At 48.2% G+C, this 25,304-nt stretch overlaps 1 protein-coding gene across 8 annotated transcripts in view; it reads left to right on the plus strand.

Moving 5' to 3' along the window:
• CREB3L1 (cAMP responsive element binding protein 3 like 1) overlaps nucleotides 1-22,587 on the plus strand; it is a 45,245-nt gene extending 22,658 nt beyond the window's left edge. For 4 of the 8 annotated variants that reach the window (XM_085062470.1, XM_085062473.1, XM_085062474.1 and 1 more), the window contains exons 2-12: nucleotides 1,467-1,695; nucleotides 6,377-6,537; nucleotides 8,113-8,191; nucleotides 9,050-9,210; nucleotides 9,851-10,000; nucleotides 10,794-10,852; nucleotides 12,615-12,683; nucleotides 14,980-15,079; nucleotides 19,089-19,209; nucleotides 19,660-19,903; nucleotides 20,300-22,587. In XM_085062470.1, the coding sequence (XP_084918596.1) occupies nucleotides 1,467-1,695; nucleotides 6,377-6,537; nucleotides 8,113-8,191; nucleotides 9,050-9,210; nucleotides 9,851-10,000; nucleotides 10,794-10,852; nucleotides 12,615-12,683; nucleotides 14,980-15,079; nucleotides 19,089-19,209; nucleotides 19,660-19,903; nucleotides 20,300-20,336 (1,410 nt within the window). In that variant the 3' untranslated portion in view covers nucleotides 20,337-22,587. The remainder of the gene's footprint in view (nucleotides 1-1,466; nucleotides 1,696-6,376; nucleotides 6,538-8,112; nucleotides 8,192-9,049; nucleotides 9,211-9,850; nucleotides 10,001-10,793; nucleotides 10,853-12,614; nucleotides 12,684-14,979; nucleotides 15,080-19,088; nucleotides 19,210-19,659; nucleotides 19,904-20,299) is intronic. The other 4 variants (XM_085062472.1, XM_085062471.1, XM_085062477.1 and 1 more) reach the window with 4 other exon arrangements.
• The last annotated feature ends 2,717 nt before the right edge of the window (nucleotides 22,588-25,304 follow it).

Raw genomic sequence — 25,304 nt, forward strand, 5'->3', positions numbered from 1 at the left:
ATGTTGGAGATTGCTGCTGCTCACCATCTCCCTTCCCCACTTGGTGGGAAATGTGGAACTGCTCATCTGGAGTCTACTTCATTCCCCAGCCTCACCCCAATGCTCTGACAGCCAGTGGAATGTTGACAGAGTGGTACTGTGCTCAGGTAAAACAAATATACCTTCCGGAGGAGCAGGAACCTACAGGCTCCAGCATCCGGGGTCCTCTGGCCACCTCCTCCCTCAGTCCTAGCACTGGGGAAAGAGAGGACTGCACACACCCCATGCTTCTCTAGAAGCTGGGCTCTCTCCTGGGCTGAGCTCTCACACTGGAATTCATTGGCATTCATGTCTCTACTCTAGGACCTACATGCTCTCTCCAACTCTCATCCATACCCTGTTGCTCTTGGTATTTCAGTATACTGCTTTCAATGCCTTTCTGCCCACTGAGATGCTTTTCCAGGCAGGAGGTGGGGGGATGGACCCAGTCTGACTCTGCTGAGCTCTCTCCAGTTCATTTAAGTTACACAGTTCTGTCTGTGTAATATAGTCACTTGAATCTATCTGTCTTTTCTTTCCTCTCCCTGAGCCAGAAGCCTCAATCTGCCAACAAATGGGATAATTTTTCATCTGGTGCTTGGCAGCCATCATTTTTCTCCCTGCCCAACCAATGCTTTGTTGTAGCAAATGGAAAAGTTAGTGATTTGACTTCTGAATAGGAGGATATGCCTCAAAGGAAACAGGTTCCCTGTAGCATCAGGAGCTCAGCTCTGCAGCAGCACTGGCCAGATTTACTGACTGTTACTGGAATGATTAGTGGAATGATTGTTTGTTGTTAACAGCCCATCTGTAGTGTTTAAACTTCACCAGGGAGCCGAATTTTGCAGGCATTATCTGGCTGAAGTACAGCCTCATATGGTCCACAGAGGGGCTGTTAAATCCCAGAGGAAATTAAATACAACAGGGGGCCTTCCTGTTATGTTGATCCAACTGATCTTTTTCTCTGATAGAAATCAGCAGCTGGGTTGATGTTCTCTGGGGCATCAGTGTGCCTACTGCTGCTGGCAGAGAGCATGAGAAAGGGTCTATCACCAAGGACAGGTGCTGAAGGCCATGATTTGTGCCATGCTTACATTTTATCATCACAGGAATTTCTTTCCTTGTACTCTATTCGTTTTGTTGTCACAGTGAGATGATGTTTGGAAGACTCAGATAGATACTCACAGAGAAAGGTGGAAATAAAATCATGTAGAAAAGTTTCATGAGTGTTTGTGGCATAGATAAACATGCAGTGATGTATAGCACCACATCCCTTTCTATCTTAATTCAAGGTGTTTTTTGTCAGACTGATGCAAGCAAGGAATAGGAACTGATTTTTTCCACCCAGAAAGAGCTGATGCTGAGGTTTGACTCTCAGTGCAGAGGAAGGCTCTCAGATCCCTCTTGGAGTTGACACTAATGCTCTTTCTCCCTTTGTCTTTCCTCAGCATTTCTCAGAGAACCTGGATCACTTCTCTGACAACATGGAGGATTTCTCCAACGACCTCTTCAGCAGTTTCTTCGATGACCCAGTACTGGCTGAGAAGAACCCTTTGCTGGACATGGACCTGGATCCACCCACTCCAGGCATCCAGGCAGAGCACAGCTATTCCCTCAGTGGAGACTCTGCTCCCCAGAGCCCCCTCGTGCCTGTCAAGACTGAAGATAATGCTAACGGTGAGCATGAGACCTGCACACTGCACGGCTTTGGGCACACGTGTTAGCAGAGGCTCTGGCTGGCTTTCATATATAAGGACAAACTGGCTATTCCTTGGACTTGCGCATGGCTAATCCAGGGAAGAATTTGATCTGCTGTTGTCAAAAACAGCCCACATTTTCCCCTTCCATTTGTGCTCTGATAGTCACTTTACTCCTTTGCTGGGCTTACTGTTATTTACGAGGATGATAATTGGCTGTGGCTCAGTGTGCTGCCAGCTTCTGGCAAGCAATAGGCAATGTCTTTTTAGTACCCTGCAAACTTGGGTGTGGATGCCCTAGATCCAGCTCCGTTTTGGCATCAGGCAGCAGGGTTTTGGCTTGCACATAGGAAGCATGAGTCTCTGGCTGCAACCAGTGCTGGTACATGTGGAAAGCTAAGTGGCTTCTTTACCAGCAGATCTTTTAGCAGGAGACAGAGAGGAACAGTAATTTCAAAACTTATTTTTAAAACAATTCATTTCAAGATGATTTATGATGGCTGGGTATTTTTAGGGCTGTCCTTGCAGAGAGTCCTGTAATTTGTGGGATTGTGTGGGTGTCCCAACAGCTGACGGACACCAGGCTGCCTGAAAAAGCAGTGGCACAGGCTCAGTATATACAGAAGAAAGCTATGTCTTTGAACAACAGTGAGACCTGGGACAGAGGCTTCCCTCTCATGACTAGGAATGATCCTGTCTTTCTGGTACAAACGCCAAGGCAGAAGGAGAGAAGGCTGGCCTCTGCTACCTCTTTGGTCCTTGCAAAAGGCACAACCATCTGCCACGTTCCTTAGGGGCATCTCAGAGAGGTGCTGGGAGAGAGGCTTATGGCAGGCCAAGTAGCTCTGCCTGAGTACCAAAAAAGCCTTCAAATTGCATTTCTTTTTCCTTAGTTTTAACCCTAGCACAGTCTTGGAGGGGGCGACTAACAAAAAAAAAGCCCCAAACCAGCATGAATAAATAAACACATCTTTGTTTTGCTCCTGAAAATTAATAGGAGGAGATAAGACTTGGGAATGAGAGAAGCAAAAAGGATGCATTTATAGAAAGCAGTGAAATGAAGACTGCCTGCATGAAGCTATCTCAAGGACTCCTCTCTGAGACACTTAGCACCACTTCTCTCCACTGTGTCTGCACATGCCCTTCGTTCAGCTGTCATGTCTTAAAGGCAGGACTGTGACTCTCCTGAATGAGGTGTGATACTGATCCTTGGGCAGAGGCCAGCACAGGGTGTAGAGTGCATAACCCAGGAGAGCATGAGAAGGGCCTGGCACTTGCTGTCTGAGAGTACAGATCAGCTCTATATCAGCTCAGTAAGGCCTAACATTAAGATGGCAGGTATAGGAGTATCTGTGCACCCAGTCCTGCAGCTAGATAATTCAGCTCATCTTTCCAGGGCTTTCTGGCTCATAATTGCATGTGAGTCATATTCTAGTGAAACCCTGAGTCAGGTCCAGTATTTGCAACACTGTGCAGTACTTTTGGCACAGCTTCATCCAGTCTCAGTCCTTTTAAACATTCAGTTCAAATTAATTACACAGAATGTTTTTTCTTTAACATTAAGCAAGCTCTGCTCAGTCTGCAGAGCTCCTCAGGAATGCCCCTACTGTCTAGGCTTGGAGCTGGCTGAGGCTTGCTTTTTATCAGCTTTCTCCCAGCTTCTCTGCAGCACTCCAAAACTCTTCCAAATCCTGCCCCTTCCCACATGGTTTCCACTAACACAGGTCAGCTAGGGCAAGCCACTGGGTGCATTGTGACCCTGCTTATCAGTGGAGTCTGCTTTCCAGATGGCTTGTGCATACAGACTGGCGGTTTCATTTCTCAAAAACAGCCCTCAGTTTTGCAGGGTGTGATTTGATGCCAGGAGCAGGGGGATCCAGGGTGGTGCAGAATAGTGGGCACTGGACCAGCCTCGGGCTAGTGCCTGCACTCCTGTAAAGGTTCTGCTTTCTCACTGCTCTTTGCCTCACCTCCACAACCCCGGGCAGCTATAGCAGTACTTCTTCCCAACAGACACAGAGTATCTAGAGCAGAGGATGAGTGTCCTGGCATGCCTCATCAATGTATGCAGTATTACAGTGTTACCTCTGAAAGAAACATCCTCTCGGGCAGCAGAACGTAGAGGTGTCCACACACGATGCCTACCCCTCAGTCCCTCATTGACCTTCTGATTGCTTATTTGTTTCTGATTCTGTAACCCAATCACTCCCCAGATAAATCTCCGAGGGTGGGAAAGAGAGCAGGGTCAGAATGTAGACAGGAAATGGGAGGAAGGCACATACTTATTTGGGTGTCTGCTCCTTGGCCTGTCTGGACCGACAGCCCTGGGGGCTGCTCTCTCACTCAGTCAAGTCTGATAGGGGAGAGCCCTTGGTGGTCTGCTCTCCCTTGTCTGGTAGCTTACTTCAGCAGCAGCCCTCACAGACAGAGGATACCCCACACATCTGAGAAAAAGAGAAATGCAGAGCTTTGCAACATTGCAACAGAAAGGATGAGGAGGAAAAGGCTTCAAATCACAGTAAGGAGCATCACAGTAGTCAGTTGGCAAAATGTTCCCATGGTGGGCATAGCGAAACCACAGAAGAGTTTAAATGGGGGAAGCTGTGAACTCTTCATCACTTTTCAAAGGGGTAGGTTCAAGTGAATCATCTATCAGGACTGACACAGGTTTAGTTGAACTTGCCTAGAGCAGATAGGGATAGACTGAAAGATCTCTCAAGGTGCCTCATTTCTGAGAAAGGCAGAAGTCAGTCCAAATTTTCTGGACACAAACACTGGTGGCTGTGTGACACCTTGCCTCCTTCCATCAGAAAGGCTTTGTCTGCATACCAGGGGTAGCAAGGACTTCACTACGAGCTGCAGGTTCAGTGTCCTTAGCAGGACAGAGAAAATACAATCCAGTCTATGTCTGCTCAGCAGCCTCTGTGTTGTCTCAGCTGTGCAGTGCACCCCTGCCTGAGACGCTGCCTGATGACATTGGCCCTGCTGCATTGTGGGAAGCTCTAGGAAACAATCCAGCAGCACTGAGAGTAGCACGCACAGCTCATACACACACAGCAGCCACAGGAGCTGTGTCTGTGCTTGAAGATGTCCAGTCACAGAGGCAGCTGGAAGGAGTGAGCATCTGCTAAAGAGACCTGTCTAGGCAGAAAATAAGAGGTGCTAGACTAAAGACAGGAAGACAACATATTCCATTGGTACGGGCAACATTGTGTTATCTGATACAATTCTTGTCTGGGCTTTAACACCACTCTGTCCAAGCAAAGACCAGAGGCAGGATTCTGCCCTGGTTTCTCCTGAAGGTAACAGTCACTGAGTAGGGCAAAGAATGTTAAAGTACCTCTAAGTTTAGATCAGGTGGCAGCTCCCACATGAACAGCTTCTTGTTTGTACTCTTCTTTGTGCAGGCTTTTCTAGAGAAGGACTTTTCTCCCTCTCATCAGGACATCTTCTGTACTGAGGCCTGCTCTGCAGAGCTGCTCTGGGCAGCAGAGCTAGGCCACATCCTTGGACCTGACTGAGAATGCATGCAGAGAGCAGTGCAGAGGGGTCAGAGAGTGAGTCAGACTGTTGGTCTCATGGAGGCAACTGGAGCTCTCTCTGGTGACATGTTTAGCAATAATCTGTCCTATGTCAAGCCAAATGTATTTTCACTTGTCAGATAAAAAGGAAAGGGGAAGGGATGAGGATTAGGAAGGAGGGTGCAGGCTGCAGGCCAGCTAGGAGTAGCTTTTTGGCAGGCTGAAGTATTTGAAGAGCAAAGACCAAAACTTTAGAGAAGAGCCCAGGCAGTTCTCCTGCCTAGCAGTCTTTTTTTCCCATTGATCTGCAGTTTATCTGGGATCTCTATTTCCAATGGCAAACCAAGCTCAGATGTGCATGGGACAGAGCAGGCAGGGGGCAAGGGGAGCATGCCCCTACAGCTCCATGCAGTTCAGACACTTCCTTTCCCTCACTGCTGCTTCTTGTCCCTGCCAGCAATTGCAGCAGGGCACAGCTGTGGACAGCAGTCACTTGAGCAGCCCAAGGTGGAGGAGAGAGTCTCAGAGATGAGAATGAGGGGAGCAGCTCAGAAAGCAGCCTCACAAACAGGTGCTGCAGTGGGCTTCCTTCCACAGAAATGGACCTTCCTCCTCTTCTGTCATGCAATAAAGCCCTGGTATTTGGCACAACATCATCACAAGGCCAAAGCAGCACTGTCAGCCTTTCAGTGTCGTCATGCTTGCCCTCTCACCAGCTCTTCAGCACAGAGATGGTGCTATTCTTGGTAACACACCTGGCAGCTCTGTGATGCTGGCCATGCTGCCTAAGGAGCAACAGCCCAGCATCCTCCTCTCACTGAGCCCTAAATATAAATAAGCTCCAGAGTATGAGACCTAGACATTACTGGGGGAAGAAACCCTGCAGCTGTCCTCCAAAGCTCGGGCTGCACAGTCAGAGCACAGCAGAGACACAATTCCTCTAGCTCTGTCCTGTCTGCTCCCCACACGCTGGGGGTTTATTCCGTTTTGTACTCTGTGTTGTGAGCCCGCACATGCTTGTGTGGTGACAATGCTAAACATGGAAAGGCAGCCCCCTCAGTCGGGGGAAGCTGTCTGCATGACTTTTCTTTCTTGCCTCGTTCTTGCTAGAGTTTGACTCTCATGTTGTGCATGTTTCAGAGCTGGAGAATGGAGTGTGGTCACTGGGGCCCAAGCTCTGCTCCATCATGGTGAAACAGGAACAGAATCTGGCTCTAGACCTGCCTGAGTCCCAGCTAGCTGGCAGCTCCATACCAGTGCTGAACCTCAACCCTCTGCAGAGACTGCCAGTCCCCGAGGAGGTGAGCCCATCTAAGATCCATTGGGAACCTGCGCTCTCACACAGCAGCACTGCTGGTGGGGCTGACCCAGCCATGTGACTGCAGGGTCCAGCAAGGTGATTTAGATGCTGGACAGACAGGAGAAGGTGATGCAAAGCCCAGATACTGCATTGTTTGTCATTCTCCTCTTGAAATGGCAGCACCAAGAGGCTTTACAATCTCGGTTAAATATAAGCATGTTTCCTTGGCACAAAAGCCAAAAGCTTTAAGCTTGCACCTGCTGGAGATCTGTCCCCTCCAATATGCCAGTATTTCTGTAGCCACTCTTGGCTTATTTTCATTTTTCAGAGAACGGTGTCAATTAATATGATGCCAGTGACCCCACTATTCCTGCATATAGACCCCCCTGTTCTGCCACCATCTTTTTCATGGCTTTAGACTTGTCACATGGCCTCTCACTTTTCGTAGCTGCTCACTGGAAATGTTGGTCCTGCTCCAGATCCTGGTTGCTTTTTCTTATGAAGCAGCAGGATTTATTATTTCTATGTAACAAGGGGCCAACTCTTTTGGTCATATCTAGGTTCTTAAGGAGTCTGTTTGTCTGAAGGAGAGTTTGTCTTATACCACTGCTATGTGGGTGTAAGTTGAGGGCTCAGTTCAACTGGCCTTGAGTCTAGCTGTGTTGGATGAGAAGGTCTGACCAGTCTCACACAGACCTTGCCTATCTTGTAGCAGCTCAGTAGATAGCAGTAGAGCATCTCTGGGGTTCACTTCCTTTTTGCACTCATGCTGAGCATCTTCCCATTTAAACAACCATCCAAAACAAATGGGTTCTTCCAGCCAAAACTATGCACAAACTTCCTTTATTATTTACACAGCTTGAACTTGCTGTGCCCTCAGATCTCTGCTGTGTGTGCTCAGCAGCCATACCATGGTGCTCTCTCAGCTGTGTTTACAGTCTGGAGGAGTTTGCAATGTGTCTGTTTAGTGTAAAAACTCCACCCTATGGTGGGCTGGGGGTTGGCAAGCCAGGAGGCTGAGGGGCAGCATAACCCAGATGGGAGTAAATCTGCTCTTTATTCAGCTCTCAGTCCCTTCGATTGGAAACAGTTGCCCAGTGGTCCTGGTGAAAATCATGTGAACAGGACAGGGGGGCTGTTCTGTTTCTGTTTCTGTGCAACCTCTATACTCCCATTTATAATGAAGGCAGATCAAAGAGGGACTTCCCATGGTAACACAGGGGTTGGTTTAAATTACACTGTCTGGGTCTATCAAAGGAAGAATTGCCAAGGATAAAAGTCATCTCCCTTTTGGAGGTACTCAGCTCAGTGCATTGCTTGGCAGCACATCCATCTGCCACTGCCTCTTCCTCTGCAAATATGTTTGCACTCTGTGTGCCCAGCAACTGAGACTTCAGGGGCTTATGTTTGAACTCTTGGTTTCCTTTATGTGCGGCGAGAGGCTGCTTTGGGGCAGAGCTGTGAGATGGGGCAGAAAAGGCAGCAGGGGAGCAGTGGCTATGAACAGAACTGGTGGGAGCCTTCTGGTCAGGGAAGGTGGCAGTGTCCAAGAGCTCTTTCTGTTTCTCTTCCACAGATTCCTATAGAAATGACTCCAGCACCTGTGATCAAAGCTGAACCCAAAGAGGTGAACCAGTTTCTAAATGTACCTACAGGTAAGAAGACAGAATTTCTTGGTCAACGATACTACTCAGATATAGATTGTTATTATACAGAGAGGAAAGACAACACCTGAGGGCAGAGCCGTGCATATAAGGTAGCACTGGGGCACAGAGCAATAGAGAAGTGGGCACTGCACTGTTCCAACTCTGATCAGTGTCTGCACCAGCAGCCACACACAAAATTGTTCAGACAGGGACTCCCAGGCAAAACAGGCTACTTCAGAGTTGGAAATATGCAAGAGTGCCTTTAAAATCCTCAGAGAGACCGTAGAGCTATCCAAAAATAACCATCTGAAAGTCAGGAAATTCAGGATCCAGTTTAATTTGAAAGAAACCCAAGCATCTGAAAATCTGCCGATGCACAAATGAAAGCACTATGGGAACTCCCACTGCCGCAGAGAGACATTCCTTAGGCATATTCCCACCTCCATTAAGGCCCCTAGGGCTCTCTAGTACAAAGTGGGGACAGTTTTCAAGTGCTTGGAAACCAACTGAGTGACCGGAGCGCCGTTGGATCAAGTGTGTTGGCAAGTGTGTGAGCCCTGCAGTGCTTTTGGAAGAGCTTTTCTCTCACAGAGCTTCCTGTACTTGTGAACAGGCTATGGAGCAAAACATCATGGGCTTTGTACTTCATTTTGGTTGACAGTGGAGTACCTTATTGCTTTGTAAATACCTTCAGTGCCTTGGCAAAGCCTCTGTCTTGGGCAGTGCTCAGTCCAGCCTTTTTCTCAGACTCACCCCGTCTTGTGAAATTCATCACCCTCTCCTTTCAGCCCTGTGCCATGGCAGGACCCAATACCTGTACCAACAGGCTGACATGAGAGCCACTGACTTGATCTTCTTATTTCTCAGTAGATGACCTGGTACAGATGCCTCCAACTCCACCCAGCAGCCATGGCAGTGACAGCGATGGATCTCAGAGCCCTCGGTCCCTGCCTCCCTCCAGCCCAGCCCGGCCCGCTGCTCGCTCTTCTACTGCCATCTCTTCCTCACCTCTCCTCACAGCACCACACGTAAGGAGGCTGCAGGGCATCACTGCGACACAAGGTTCCTTGCTGCTCAGAGGGGTTTAGAGGCTTTCCAAGGGCCATGTGGAGGTTCCTGCCCTTGTTAAGGTCTCCAAGCTGCAATGCTCTGGCAAGGCAATGTGATGTCTTAGCACAGGGATATGGGGACAAGAAGTGCTCACAGGAGTGAGGAGAGACACAATGAATCTTGCATAATCCCTACCAGCAGCTACCCTGTCTTAGCAGGTGCTGTCTTTCACCCATGCTTTGGGAAGTGGCCTATGCACTAGAGGACTTTCTGAGGAGGCTAATGGGAGAGAGGAATTACCGAGAATTCCCATAACCAGACCATTTTGACCATCACCCAAAAGTTTGTTGGCAGGGTCCTGCAATGCAAGTGTGTAGCCAGCCTCACTGTGAAGGAGCAGATGCCCTCCCAAGTAAAAGAGGAAAGGAGTTGCTGAGCTGTGCCCCCAGCATCAGGTTGAGAGTAGGAAAGAGCACTGCCCCTGACCTATTTGGTGTCAGTGGGCAGCAGTGTATTCTATTCTGGTGTGTACAGCCCCTGGCTGCTCTGTAGGGCTTTAAGGAGGATCACTGGGTAGAACTCCTTGCTGAACACTGATGGATGCTTTCTGTGTTTCAGAAGTTACAAGGAACGTCTGGCCCACTGCTCTTGACTGAAGAGGAGAAGCGCACCTTGATTGCAGAGGGTTACCCCATTCCTACCAAGCTGCCCCTCACCAAAGCAGAGGAGAAAGCACTGAAGAGGGTCAGGAGGAAAATCAAGAACAAGGTGACTGCAAAAAATGTAACCATGCAGTTCCCATGATTCCAGAGCATCCTCAGCTGACCAGTGCTATAGTTACCCTCACCTCCTCAGCTGCACTGCAGCTCAGAAAAGGTGGGATCCTGCCTTTCGTACACTAGCACCAGCCTTCCAACCCACAAAAATGATGCCAAGGGGCATCTCTGTTTGCATGCTCTGCATCCAGCCATATCTGGGAAGTGTGGCTTCCAGCCTAGCTCCTGGGAGTATATGGCCTGGGATAAGGGTCCACAAGCTAAGGTATCACAGATCAGACAAACTGGTCTGGTCAGGACTTGTTGCAAGGGCAGGGAAACCAAAGCCATTGCATGGTGCAGGATGGGTGATGCACGTTGTTCACTTGCCAGGCAGAGGCTGTGGGACTTTAGACTGGGATTAGAGAGCATCCTGTGGGGGAAATAGTGAGACTGAATTAATCAGCCAGTGTCTTAGAAGTGGTCTGGGGCAGAAACAGCCCAGATGGCCACAGCACATACCCATGTGAGTCAGAGGAGTGGAAAGCAACCCTAAAGATGCTCTCAGCTGCGAGGGGAATACTGCAACAAATGGTTGTGGCTACAAGCCAAGGAAGGCTGCATAGCTACAGCATCCATCCCTCCCAGCTTTGGCCTGGAGATCAGTAGGAATGGCATACTGGAAGGCAACTCCCCATTTGCCTTTAGGGTGCTGCGTGTGCAGGGAACAGACAAGATGCATGAGCCACAAATGTCCAGAGGCTTATGATACTGACTTCCTCTCTGATGGCTCCCCCCTCTCACAGATCTCTGCTCAGGAGAGCCGCAGGAAGAAGAAAGAGTACGTGGAATGTCTAGAGAAAAAGTAAGTTTCTTCTTCTCAGTCTTACTTTGAAAAAGGAATCCTGTCCATGCACAAGCCCCCTTTCTAGTGTTTTGTCTCTGAATTGCTCAAAAAGTACAATTCCTTGCAAGGCTGGCTGCACAAGAGTTTGGTTTGGGATACTGCCCCTACTCTCCTGCTTCCTAGAAATCCTTTTGCAGGATAAAGATTGGTCAAGAAATTTTGTGTTTCCAACTGCTTAATTTGGCTGGTCCCCTGCAAAACACAGGCCATTTTGGCTGCCAACAAGGTGGGATTTTGGGTAAGAGTCATGTTTCCCCACTAGAAGTTGCTTCTGTTTTGTCTGTCCCATAAGTGGCAGGCTGTCTGAGGGCACTGACCGTGGCTTTTTCCCCCTCTCTTCCCATGAAGGTGGACACACAAGCACTTCACAGCAAGAAAAGCTTTGCATTACAGTTATTCCCCACACTCTCCCCCACTTCCACTCTCTGCATTACCTTTGTTTCTCTCCTTGCAACCCTGAGGTCCTGCAGGCTTGGCAGGCATAAGCCTAAGGTGACATCGCATGACACTGACAGGGTAGAAAATAACTCCTGTACTAACAAGCCCTAATGGGCATTCCCAGGCAAAGAAGAATGCTGGAATCCAGACACAAATTCATGTTCCTGTATGATTACCATCTTCCACCCAGTAACTAACCCCATCTGAGATCAGCAAATGGAAAAAAACAACCCCCAAACCCAACTTTAATCAAATCTTCTCCCTGATGCCATTTGTTTATCTTCTCTAGCTGCAGAGAAATGCTCAATTAAAACAGATGGTTCAAGGCACCTTCAGGTTCTCATGCAGCACCTCAGAGTGAATGGGTACATTCAGGCATCAGAGCACATTACCTCCAGCAAATGTCCCATATGGGGACCTTCAAGCCAGGGCTGGGGAGTTGGCTGACCTCACTCAAGGGGCAGGTCCAGGGCTTTTGGTGCTGGGGCCTCCTCCCCAGATGTGGCCGTGGTGCCTGTATGTACTCAGCAGTTTGTTACGCTAGAGCATTGCTATGACAGATGGCTTTCAAACAATGCCAGGTTTAAATGTGAACCAAAAGCAGCATTCAGTGAATTTTTTTAATAGAACATGTCTTTGGTCAGCTTGGCTTTTTGTTGAAAGCTGGTTTGTCAAAACCTGTACTTGGGCCCTTCACCATTCAGTTTGACACTTTTGCTGCAAGCCCAGTTTTTGCACGGAACGCCTGGTTCAAAGGTTGTGCTGGAAACCTCCAGCAGGATCAGGCTGTGTCCCTGGCCTGCCTTTCTCCGGACCTGGAGGCACTCCCCTTCCCTTGTCCCAGCTGCAGCCTAACCATTTTCCCGTCCGAAGTCGTGCGAAGGAGCCTGCAGGTTCTCTGCTGCCCTCAAGTGCCTGCAGTCGGAGGTGGCTCAGCGTTTGCACAGAACGGCCTGGATTTTACAGCCAGGGTGCAGAGCCAGGGCAGGTCCTCAGAATTAGTGGGAGAGGTTTGACTTTGTCCCCCTCCTCCTTTTTCATGCTTCCTAGAGGGGTTTGGAAGTGTGGTTACTGTCACACGTAACTGTCTGCCTGCAGTCGCATCCCTACTCCATTGGGGCTGGCTGCAATCAGGTGGGCCAAGTAACATTTGACTCCAGCACCATACCTGCAGGTGACAGATAATGCCACTGAACCTTCATTCCCCAAGAGAAGCAAGGACTGCATTGTCTTAATCTGTCTGGCTTTTGTGACTAACTGGCTATGGGTTTTATTCCCACAGGGTCGAGACATACACAACAGAAAACAATGAACTCTGGAAAAAAGTGGAGACCTTAGAAAATGCAAACAGGTAAGAGGAGCTAGACTTGACCCTCTGTGGGTAGGGCAGGGTGGGTAGGAAGGGCAATTGGGAGCACTGGAGCTGGGGGACAAGAAGAGAAAGGCAGGTTCCCCCAGCTCCTGGACGGGTGCCGCTTGGCGAGGTACTGGTTTTTAGCCTGTGACAGCAATGAGGCAGCTGGGTTTGGTTAGCAAGCCTGGAATGTTTGTGTTGGGACGCCAGGACACTCCGCAGTGAGGGGAGAGAGGGAAGGCATGTTTCCCATATCTCTTCATCCTTCTCCCTGCAATCCTTTAGGCTTGTGCTGCCTTCTCCATTTCCCTCCAGGGCTCTGTCTGCCTCCAGGGCAGATGCATTAAGGGAGGCCCCCTCACACCAGCCTCTCAGACCCACCGTTCCTGCTTTTGGGCTCTTTGGAGGAATACAAGGCCCTGGACATATTGTGGCTGGTTTAGGTTTCTCTTGAGAAAGCAGAACACACCTGGTGAATACAGGGAAAGCCCACTCTTCTAATAAAAGTAGAGATCCCAACTCCCACCAAATCCAGGGCAATTCCTTGTGCATGTGGTGTCCCAGACCATTCCCAGACTCTTTTGGGCAAAGCAAGCCCAGAGAATCTCTGTCTCATCTGGTGCTGCTGCTCACCTGAAAGGAGCAAGCTGCTCCCACAGCCCCAGAGTTCTCTCACCCAAGGCCCTGGGTTTCCTCACTGAAGGCTCTGGTGAGCACTTGTGCTTCTGATAGGCAGAGCTGGTCAACCAATTGGAGAATTTGCTTCCTTGGAAGCAAATAATGAAGACTCCCACCCCTGCAGTGGAGATGGGCAGCTGGAGCTGCAGAAGGGCCCAACTCTGCCCCCTTCTTACTGGGCAAAGCAATTGAGCAAGGGCAGGGTAAACTGCATGGGATGTTTGTCTCTATATCCTCGTTTGTATCAGGTCGAGTTGAAGGGCAGAACCACAGCCAGAGATGCAGTTCCTCACCCACTCCTCTGCTACCATGACAGCTCATGGAGTACTCCTAGAGGCTGTACTGCACACCCTCTTCCCATCCATGACATGAGTGCAGTGGCCTTGGCTCCCAGGCCTGCCACTGGTGCTGGGACTGAGGGCTACCAGCCATGGTCTGGCTGAGGTGTGTAGGAGCCAGAGGTCTCCCATCTGCCAGAGCTACAGCTGCCCAGCTGCTCTCATGCATGGGGCACAGCTTGCCCCCCAGCCTCTCTGGGAGTGTAAGCAGCCCTGGTGCTGAAAAAGTGTGAGCCCCACCCTGAAAAACCAGGAGGTTGGCCTAAAAGCCAAGAGATTTCCCTACCCCTCCACCCCCCCATACACATTGTGTTCTTTCTAATTGGTTTGGCTTCCGAGCACTGCCAGTGGGACACTCTGTGCTTCTTGCCACATGTACAAGGAGCAAAACAGGATTTGGAAGGGGATAAAGCTGTGATTCTCCTGCAATCTCCTGGTTCCAGGACCTGGCATTTTATGAAAGCTCAAACATACTTGTGTAAAACAGTCAGTGCTCCCAGAGGAAAATTCAGCAATAGTCTCAATTTCAGTAATATGCAGCTCTTGGGAACTGTGTGCTCTGTAGTCTCCCTCATCCCAGATTCCTTCACCACCTCAGTGAAGGTTTCATTAGCTCTTGGTAACACCTAGCACTATTTTATGTTATGTGTGCAGATGCCCATGAACAGTTAAATGGGGCAGAGAGACCTTAGCATGTGTTCCAGCCAGGGCAGTCAGAGAATTAATTAATTACTGAACTCAAGATTTGGCTTTGCCTACATCCCTCTGCAGAATTTGCCAAGACTGAAGAAGCTGCAGGAGATCACAACTGTTTCTTATTTCTCTCTCCACCATGGTTTAGGGCACAGGTCAAGCTTCAGAGTGGATGTTTCTGAGGGAAGTGGGAGCAGGCAAGCCTGTACTAAAGGTCTGACCTGTCTACAAAGTAAGCCTCTACGCCAGTGCTTGGTTTTCATGATAGTCTGGCTCTCCACTGCTCTGGGAATTGACTGGCTGGGCTTTGAGGCACCCAGGAGTCCTAAATGAATAGGCCGTTCATAATAGTGGGTAGGTGCAGTGAAGGTGGTGGTGGACCCGCTGGTAAGACCCTTTTTTGTTTCTTGTTTCCCAAGCCTGTTTGGTCAGAGAACTTAGGTAATATACAGCAAAGGGGAGATACTTGTTTTCACAAGAAGGGAAATCCAAGGTAAAATATGAAAGGGGTAGTGGTATTCTTTGTTCACTTACTGGCTTCTACCTCCTTATTAAGTTTTGATATGCGTTGTTTCCTATCACAGGACTCTGCTCCAGCAGTTACAGAAGCTGCAGGCTCTGGTAGCTGGGAAAGTCTCCAGACCTTATAAAATGGCTTCCACGCAGACTGGGACCTGTCTGATGGTATAAGCTTCATTTCCATCTTCCTTATTGGCCATGCTTCTCCAGACAGCTTTGTTGATTGCTTGTCTCTGCCCTCTTCCCTGTTGCCCAGCTCTGTTGCCAGTTAAATCTGCTCTTTCTTTCTGTGTTATGGTCACCTGAGCTAGGCCCTGTGTTATACATACTTCAGTTGTTTATGCAACAACATTAGAATAATTCCTGCATTTTCACTGCCTTGTTCTTTGGGCAAAACAGCACTTTGTTTGCTTTTCATTAGCAATTAGCCATTCGGCAAAAATCTTCAATGAGCTTCCATCGTAACGGGCAGAGTTTTCTTCTGCTGAGCTGGTAATGCTTAATGTTTAACTCAGCAGAGCAGACAAACCGTCCAAGTATTCCTCCCAGTGGGCATTACCTTGTGTTTATCAGCAAGAAATGGCATCTGTTCTTGCTATGCCTGCACATTAGGCTTTGTTAAATCCAGCTGGAATTCTCTTTCTTTGTCCTTTTGACTAACCATAATAATTCGGGGTTGTCTTTTGTTTTGATAATCCCTGTTTGCCTCTCATTTCTCATAGTGGAGGGCCATGGTTAATAAATATTGGCTTCATTGAGGAGTTTCAGGGCATGCCAGTGTGTAGCCATAAGTAGTCAATTGCTTATTCTTCATCTCATTTATTTGCCAGGGGGAAGGTTTCTGATCCATGGTAAAAATACATTCTTCACCTCTGTGATGTCTTTGCAGGATTGTCGTAGTAACTGCTCGTGACAAATTTGTCAGAGTTAGTTATCTATATCTGGGTATCACTTCTGTACTGTTAACAGTCACGAAATGCAAACAGATGGTGAGGTATTTGCCCCAGTTTCTCAGCACCCTCAGTGTCCTGAGGGATTGTTTTTTGGTCCTGGTTCAATGAGTTTCCTTGGTTCCAGAGCTCCTGCTCTGTAATTTCAAGCACTTCCTCCTTTCAAAATCTGCTCAAACTTTTGCTACTCTTTGCTGCCCCCATGTCAGACCAGATTTTAATGTCCGTCTTTTTTTTTCACTGTTCTCTGTTTTCATTCCCAAATTCTTTCCACATTTTTGGGTGTGACCCAACTGAGCCCAGTGACTCATTGCTCCTAAATGCAGCAGCTCATCAGAGCACCCCTGGCTCTAGCAATTCTTAAGTGCTAGTACCTGGAATAAACAAGTTTAGAAGAGGTGCCTTCCAGACATCCCCTGTGCTACAGGCTGATAAAATACCTAATTTAGCTTCCCAACAATGTCTTATGTCTCCTTGCTGCTCCCTTTGTTGTAGGCATCCCAGCCCACACACCACCTCTCTCAGACTTCCTAACTTTGAAGCATTTCAAGAATTTGTAATTTGCTTTTCTGTCTTTGACCAGTTACTTTCATAAGCCTCTGAGTTCTCATTTTCCATTTTGAAATACAACATTCCATATCATGACAGATATGTAGAATCATCATGTCTTGCAGCATGGGAGTGGAGCAGGCTACCCTTCTTTAGCCCTGTGTCATTCCTGCTGGATGTTTTTACTGCCAGTTCTTGAAGGCCTCCAGTGGTGAGCAGTCCTCAGCCTCCCCAGGCAAACCATTCCAGTGCTGTGTTATCTTTCCCAGATAAAGCTTTCTCACTATCCCATCTCAATCTTCCTTACAACAGCTTCAACCTATTAGAATTTCTTCTGCCCATTGGAAGCGAGATCTGTTTATTCTCCCTTTGTGCAGCTGCATTTTACATATTTAAAAACTCCCGGTTTTGAGCAACTCCCTTCTGTCTGCTCTGCTAAATCACCATGATTTCTTCAGTCTTCCCTCATAGGCTGAGTTACTGAATCACTACTTGTTCCCACAGCTCTCTTCCAGACTTTCTCCAATGGCCCTGCATCTTTTTGGAAGTATGGGGCCCAAAGCTGGGCATAGTGTTCCATTTGAAGGCCAGTACAGATCCAGCCAGAAAGCCTGTTCATAATGCTTGGGCTGAGATTTGTCCTTTGCAAAGTGACATTGACTTGGGCCCATCTTGTGCTCCAATTTAACTCCCAGATCCTCTTCTGCTGAACAGCTGAAACAGGTAGCCACTGATATGCTTCCTCTGTTAATCAAGACCTGCCACCTGAGAGGTCTCAGCAGGTCTCCACATTTGTCTGTATAGATCTTCCCACTGTGCTTTTGGACCACTTTTGAATACTGACCAAAAGCCAGTCTACTTGTAGTCTCTCCCATCTGCAGATTTGATATAGTCCATCATTTTAGTCAAGCTTAAAAATGCTGAATCTTGCCAGATCTGTAACAGATCTCTCTGCTATTCCATCTGCTACTTCCTCACAGTTTGACAGTGAACCATTTGATAAATACACTCTCAGTATGTCTTTTTTTTAATTATTAATTTTGCCTCCACCTTTCCAAATGGTTTTGCAGTAGTTTTCTCTAATTTTCTGTAATTCCCCTCAATTTTAAGAGGTCAAATAATGAGATAGTCAAAAGCTGTGACATTAATGTTACTCAGAATCAAGCCAAGAGTTATTGTTATGAAGTGTTGTACAGTTTGAACTAAAAGTGAATCAGAATATCAGAGTTAACCTGAAACAGAACAGAGTAAAAACAGTGCTGTTTTTCAAAGCCCCAGCTGAAAGCCACGTTAAAGCAAGATGTTAAGTATACTGCTCTTTCTCAGCCCAAAAAGCCTGTTTTGTTTTAGAAGGAAAGAACAGACTTTACAGAGCTGGCTCCGTCTTCTCTAAGTTATGTGTTTGGCTGTGATAATTTGAAGCAACACCCATTCAGAATTTTTCTTCTCCTCTGTTTTTGTATAATAAGGATTCTAAGTGCCTCGTGTGCCTGATATGACATGCTTAGACAGCATCTATGCTGTCTTCATTTAATGTCCTTTCTTTAAAAACAGCCATGAAGAGTCTGGACAATTGAAATCCCTCTTTACATAACATCGTATCCCCATGTTATTATTCAATCTTTCACATCTCCTGAAATCCACTAGTGGTCAAAATTATCTTGCTGTACCAGCTTCTGTGTGTTACTTAGGCACAAGTATTCTGAAATAGGTGACTTCTGAAAAGCAGTCAAGCACTTGCTGGCTGTCCCCACAGGTGTCCACCCAGGTCAAATTTGCTAGTTTATACATAGGTAACAGAAATCAACAGATGCATTGCCACTTTGGCTGCTCAGTCTGAGGACTGGGATGGCAGCAGGTAGTTATAGACCATGCATGGTGTATGAGTGTTGAATAGTTTGGCTCTGTACCATTTCCCATGTGTCCCTTCTTGCTCTGCAAAATCCCTTGCAATTAGCATTGGCATTTTACTCTGAAGCTTTACTGTTATGGCAGAATTTCTGGTTAGGTCCAGACCCACCTCAGGGGGATTTCCAGAGAGATTTCATGTACCTCTCTCCTGTTATCACTGCCTATTAGCTCTGACTGCTCTGCCTGATAGCAGAAGGCACTGACACATGGTCCTCCATATCTACACATCAAGCATAAGTTTAACCCTTTCCTAGAACTCTGCATCTTTACTATCAGGTATTAGGCAACTGCAGTTTTGCTGTCATTTCTGTCCTTGCATGGGTAGTAACTTCCCTTTGCTATGTGTTGTGGTACCTCACAGATTTCTCCCAGTGAATTTGTTTTCTTTACAGCCCACAACAGCTCCTGCTAAGCCAATGGTCAGGTTCCCTTTTGTCAAGGCAGAGTTTGTCCTTTCTGTTGAGTTTCCCTTTTTATCAGCTTGTTTCTCAGCTATGCCTTCCACTATCCCTCCTCAACTGGACAGGCAAGTTCTCACAATTGAATCAGAAATACTCCAAATAAAGCAACAAGAGGAAGTTTCTGACTTCCCTTCTTGGATTTGCAACAGAGATTAGCACAGCAAGCCCCTTCCCTCACTGGGAGACTACAGGTACCCAGTTGTCAGCCTGACCAGATCTTCTTACACAGCCTCATGTTGGTGTGCTGTGAGGGGAGTTTCTTCATGGCTGGTGGCACTGACTCTGTGCTGGTCTCCTCTCTAGGTGCTGGCACTCTGCTTCGTTCTGATCCTGGGATCCCTGATGCCCTGTCTCCCTGAATTCTCTTCAGCATCACAGACAGTGAAAGCAACACCAGCACCAGACATTTACACAACTAGTAAGAGTGAGTCTAACGTGGTTCCTCCACTTCAACTTGTCAAACCATTTCCAGCTCTTCTCTGGAACACTCCCTGGTCAGGCATAGCATCCTTGCATCTGTGCCTACCCCTCATGCTGGGACTGTGGCGAGGGAAGATTCCTAAGTCAGTAGTACAAACTCTCATACAAGCTCCTTGTTTGGGCTTATTGTCATTCTGTGCTAACCATTGTCCCAAAACATGACATGTGTCAAAGGAAAGAACATGAGGGAAAAGTCCTAGGGCAGATTGGTTTTCTTCTGAAGAGGCTGTATGTCCAGGGGTCATTTGCTTCCTGAAGCTGGGGGGAGGAGGGTATCCTGCACAGTTACACATGGACAAGGCACGGTGAGCATGTACCGAAACCACCATCATGACCCACAACCGTTGCAAGAGGCCTTGTTCTCGTTGTTAACCAATGCTCTCCTTTTTTCCAGTTCAGTCACGGAGCCTCCTTTTCTATGATGAGGGTGCTGGCTCCTTAGAAGAGAGCTATAGCTCCTTCCTAACCATGGACCATCCTGAGGGGTGGGAGGCTGAAAAAAGGCAGTCTGAGGAGGGAAGGCCTCATCTGGCCAGGACACATGAGACGGCCAAATATCTGAGCAAAACCCAGGGCGATCCTGACCAGAACCAAACTGACCCAACTCTCAGCCACCTCAAAGAGCAATTCCATGAGAGGTAAGCAGGGGGGCCACCTTCTGAGCCCAAAACACAACATGGTGTCTGGGGGTAAGCAGCAGGCATGTCCATCCCCTCTGCTGCTAGCTAAGGACAGCTGAGCCACCTGGGACAGGCAGTCAGCTAAGAGCAGTGGCTGGAGGAGGCCAGTGCTGGCAGGAAGCATAAGAACAAGTTTATTTTCTAGAGCAAAATTTGTCCATGAAGCAGTGTCCCACTTGCATAAATCTTTGGAGGGCTGGATGACTCACATGGTCCCAGGTTTGCATTCCATTTAGTGCCCTGGGGAAGGAGTTCATCCTGGTCAGAGCAAACTAGCTGGGCACACAGAGAGGTGAATTTGCATAGAAGGCTACAATGAACCTTGACTGATGCCTTGTCCTTTCTTTTCCTCAGGGAGACAAGCTCCAGTGAGACAACTGAATTCTTGTAGCAGCTGCTGGACCTCAAGGCCTCATCTGTCTGATTGCAGGATTCCCTCCTCACCAAGCAACTGAGGGGACTTGGCAGGAGAGGACACTGCATTTAGACACTCCTAAATTGGCCTTGGGTTCAGCTCCTCCCCTTCCCCATCATCCCCATTAGTGCTGATCTCTCTGAGGGGAGTTACAGGACTGCCAGAACCAGCAACTAATGTCTGGAGAAGCCAAGACTTCCTGTTCTCCTGGCCTTACCTCCTGCTTAAATGAGCACTACCCTATGGATGTGGGCTCACCTTGAAGTGGAGGGAGATCAGGGGAAGCCCAGAAACTATTCAGCTCACACCCCAAAGCCTCCAGACCAAGGGGGCTGTCCCTGTGTGTGTACCCCTTGGCTGCATCACATGCACCTGAAGGAGAGAGAAAGTGCTGGATTTACTGTCCTGCCTGAGGGTTTTAGGAGTGGGTGATGCTGGTGCTGGAGAGATGGCTCTGGAGAGTTTGAGCTCATTCCTTGCCCTCCATACGTTAGTATATTTCTGCTTCCATTGAGAGAAAACCTAGTTCTTCCTTGCTCTAGTTTTCTCTTGATGGACATGCCTACGTAACTTCAACACCAACTATCTGCAAAGATCTGCACACAAACGGAGTGGGGGAGAGAAATCCCAGACAGATAAATCACCATAAAAATTAGCCAGCAGCTTCTGGGCAACCAGAGCTCTGAAATAGAGAACAATTTTCCCTCACAACCCACTTCTGCCCACCCTCAGCACCCCTGTTTTGCAGGGGGTGATATTTTTCTTTCTGTTCCCAGCTTGGGCCCTACAGTGCAGTGCTAGCCTGGTCACTGGCCTTCTCACTTTCCATTCTGCAGGCCTCCCCCTTTGAGAGTGAGTGAGAGAAACACATTCCCGTAACCCTACCCCTATCCCAGCTCTCCATCCCTGATTCTGCTTCATACCAAATGGAGTCCTCCTAGGAATCACCAAGGAGAGCTCTACAACACATTGAAGGGTTGTCAGATTAGCCATCATTCCCCTCACATCCTCTGTGTGCACAATAGTGTTGTGAAAGCAACTGAGGACATACTGGCATTTCTGGAGACAGGTATATCTGGAAAGAGGTGGCATGTTTGAATTGGCCAGGGTCACCAAAGACAGTTCTCTGCCTTCTAAATACTGACACCAAAGGTAGCAAACTCTTGCCATACCACCTCTCAGGCCAGACTTGCCAAGTTTGGTGTTGAAGTGACCTCATCTCAAGCCTATGCCATCCTCTTTAGCACGCAGACACCCATTTCTGACCCCTCTTCCTCTCCAGCAAAAGCCCTGCAAAAAGGCTGAAGTGTCTCCTCACTCCATTCCCTCAGCTGCCATTTGATGGAAGGACAATGTGGGACACAAATGTCAGAGATCTGGGATGTGGCAGGTTGCCCCATGTGTAACACGGGAGCACAATGCACACTGCCAGGTCTCACAGCAGGCTCCTCTTCTGGTTGTTTCTCATCAAGCACCCTGGACTCACTCTGCACTGCCCCAGCCTCTCCTCTTTCCCCAGGCTGGGAGTGGAGAAGGCTCCCTGGAGAGGAAGGATGGGATGGCTCTTGCTCAAGGACTGAGAGAAATGAGGGAAGGGCCCTCACATCCTTCTTTTCTCCCTTTTGGTTTTGCCCCTTGAATTCATTTAGGAAAATTTGGACGCAGCTAGGTGTAACCATGCATGCATGGTCAGTGGGGTGAGGAAGAGGAAGGCTTTCAGCATAGCTCTGCTCTCCCCACAGGACCTGCTGGTCACCAGATACCACTGCATTCCCCATCCTCCACCTCCACCCCAGCACAAAGAACCACTGCCGGGTCCAAGTACACCCTCCTCCACCCCAAGACTTCCACTGAGCATGTCCCCATGCCTCCCACTCCCACTGTTGTACAGAGATCAAGAGCAGAACTCGTTTGTACATAATGAAACTTATTTTGTATTATTGCTGATCCCTTAAGATATTGTATTTTGGAGACTCTCAGATCCTATTTTCAGTATTGTATTTTATTAAGAATTAGTGCGGGCTTGGCATCTATGAACTTCTTTCTTGTAGCAGCTCACTTCCCACTTATACTCCAGCAGCTGTTTCTTCCCTCCTCTTTGGTTTTTTTTTGTGTTTTTTGTTTTGTTTTGTTTTGTTTTGAAGCCACCATTTTTCCTCCTTCTATCACTTGCTCTGCATTTGCTTTATGAAGCAAAATAAAAACAAAATAAAAAGATGCAGCATCAGCCCTGGGTTGACAGGTGCTTTCATTGAGGCATGGTTGTCATGCCAGCCCACATGCACAGCTCCTCACCTCCTGCTCCCTGTCCTGTTCCCTCGCCACGTGCAAAATTTGTTCAGTACTGAGACCTCATGCTCCATGTCAGGGGCTAGGAACAAACTTGCATGTTTTATTTCCAGCAGTGCTGTCATTTCTTCTGCAGTTCTGAACAAGTCAGAACTGTTCTGCGTGTTTCTTCTCCCCCTTCAAAATACCACTATGATCCTCTTGGAAGGCAGAAGATCATGGAAGAAAGTTTATGAGGTGCAATGAGCTACTCTGATGAAGAGGCTGTGCTGGGGTCCATACAATAAGACATAGCTCATAGCACCATGGTCCCATCCCATCTGAAAAAATACTTAAATATTTTAATTTACTGTAAAAGCAGAGCTGCTGCACTCAGATTGGCAATGACCTGGGTCCTGGCTGTCTATCAGCCTGTACCTCTGACAGCCCATTTATATCTGTGAAAACTGATAGGTTTTGTCCTGATTATATGTGAAACACAAAGAAACAGGGGGTCTAGAAAACAAATTTTCATTTTCTAGCAAGCTCCAAGTGGGTTCATTAGAATTTGGCCATTGAAACAACTCCTTGCAATCAGCCCTCCATGGCTGGAAGGCAGCCCAAGGAGAAGCTCCTATCAGAGATGCTATAAGGTGTTTCTATCTCCCACCTCTGGCTGGGCTGGTACAGCAGGACTCTGCCCACAGCAGGATGTGAGGCTCAGGGCTTGCAAAAGTCTCTTTCTGCAGATGATAATTTCTTTGCGGAGAGGAGTAAAGCTGTTGCCTCGCTGTTTTGACCGGGCTGGCCACTGAACAGTGTCTGGGCGAGAGAGGAGCTCTCTTTTCTGAGCCAGGTCTATACTGCCAAGAGGGAGTTTGATGTGGGATCCATGGCGGGTTAGTCTCACATGGGTTTTGCAGACCCTTGCAGAGCTCCCTTCCGCTGCATACCCCCCAATGCAAGGAAATGCCTGACCTTGCCCTGCAGTTTCTTCCTTGGCCAGAACTAGTTTTGAATTGAAAATCTGATGTTTTCCCTGCAGCACCCAGTCCTAAAGCAGCCTTCTACCCCAGTGTCATTATGATGCACCTCCCCCAACCGTGGGGTGGGGCTGCTCCCTGCACTCACCAGATTTCATCCAAAGAAAGGGCTCCTGCTATGCTCAGCCCTGTGAAACTTGCCACAGCTCTTTGAGAATTGCCTTCCGAGATTTTGGCCTGCGCCCTCCATGCACACTCCAAAACAGGTGCAAGAGGGAAGCTCTTAAAAGGATGAGTTCTCAGGCTTTGGCTCCTTTAACACTGATGTGGCCAGAGCAATCAGAACCCCTTCCATCAGGAGAAAATTTCCCTTCATCTTGGCAAATCCTCCTAATTCTGCAGTCTACCAGATAACTCTGAGCTGCTCCAAGCAGGCGCATTAGCATCTTTTGATCCCCGTTACACTTCCCAAAATTCACCAGCCAATCATACCTACCAATTTGGCTTACAGCAACTAATTAGAGCAGATTGAGAGAATTAGCAAAGCAAGAGTCACCTTCTTTACAAGTCACCTTCAGCCTCACTCAGTTGCGCTTGGTCTGCTCCAAGTGCCCCAGCTGAGCTCTGCTACAACAAGCTGGGCTTCTGCCCATTCAGGGTCACATTTCTTGGAAGCCTCTGCACTGTCAATTCAAACAAGCCCTGAACAAAAAAATGCTAACAGAACACGGACTTTGTTTTTCAGAGACAAATTATTCCTGATTGTTCTGTTACCAGGCCAATTTAAAAAAAATAAAAAGAGAGAGAGAGAAAATAATTGGGTTTTGTGGCTTGCCGCTGCTGAGCAGGTCACTGGCAGTGTGTGGCAGCAGCCTGGTGGGTATGTTTTGTTTGTCACAGAAGGATATGTGCTGTTAGGGCTCTCTGCAGAGTATCCCTGCTTTCCAAGCCTGGTGTGGTGCCTCTTACTGTTCCCATTTGGGAGTGTGCTAGCAGTTGTTTCACACATCCATCATGGGATCAACAGGCTTTGGTCTTGCTACCTGGTAAGGAACCTGGGCTTTTGGACACCTTCTGGGGAAAATGGGGCAGTTGCAGCTCCTCACATCCACCAGGCACTGAGGGCTTACTAACAGCAATGGCACCTGGGTGGACACTGACCTGGCCTGCCTTAACATACTTCTGTTGATTTTCTAATCTGGTGGCATAAATGGAGCTTAGAGGCAAGCAGGGTGGAGGTTCCACTTCTTGTGCCCAGGGAAGAAGACTGTACCTTCGCAGAGTTTTACTCATTAGAAATGCCACTTCCTAGAAAGCTCATGTCCTGCCTATGCCTGCAAAAACAAGGATGGGGACTGTATGGTAATACCAATATGCCTTTGCACTGTCCCACATGCCTACACAGAAGGAAATCCCTACCCAGGGCACATGGGGTAGGCATGCACTTGGCCACCAGAAGAGGCATGTTCCTGCATGTAACCCCACCAGGTAAGGAGGTAACCTGGCTCAGCTAAAGGGTGCCGGGAAGACAGGACTGACCCAACCCTACTGCCCAGCCCCATCATCCTCAGGCAGCACCTGCCTGCTCTTCCCAGGTCCTCGGGGAGCTCCAAGGGAAGGGTAACCTCCTTCATGACAGAAATGCAAAACGTCCAGTAGAGACAGGTAGGCAGAGAGATATGCAAAAGCCTGC

The sequence above is a fragment of the Lichenostomus cassidix genome, chromosome 5 (assembly GCF_008360975.1).
Source record: "Lichenostomus cassidix isolate B80296 chromosome 5, HeHo_3.0, whole genome shotgun sequence".
NCBI classification, from domain to species: Eukaryota; Metazoa; Chordata; class Aves; order Passeriformes; family Meliphagidae; genus Lichenostomus; species Lichenostomus cassidix.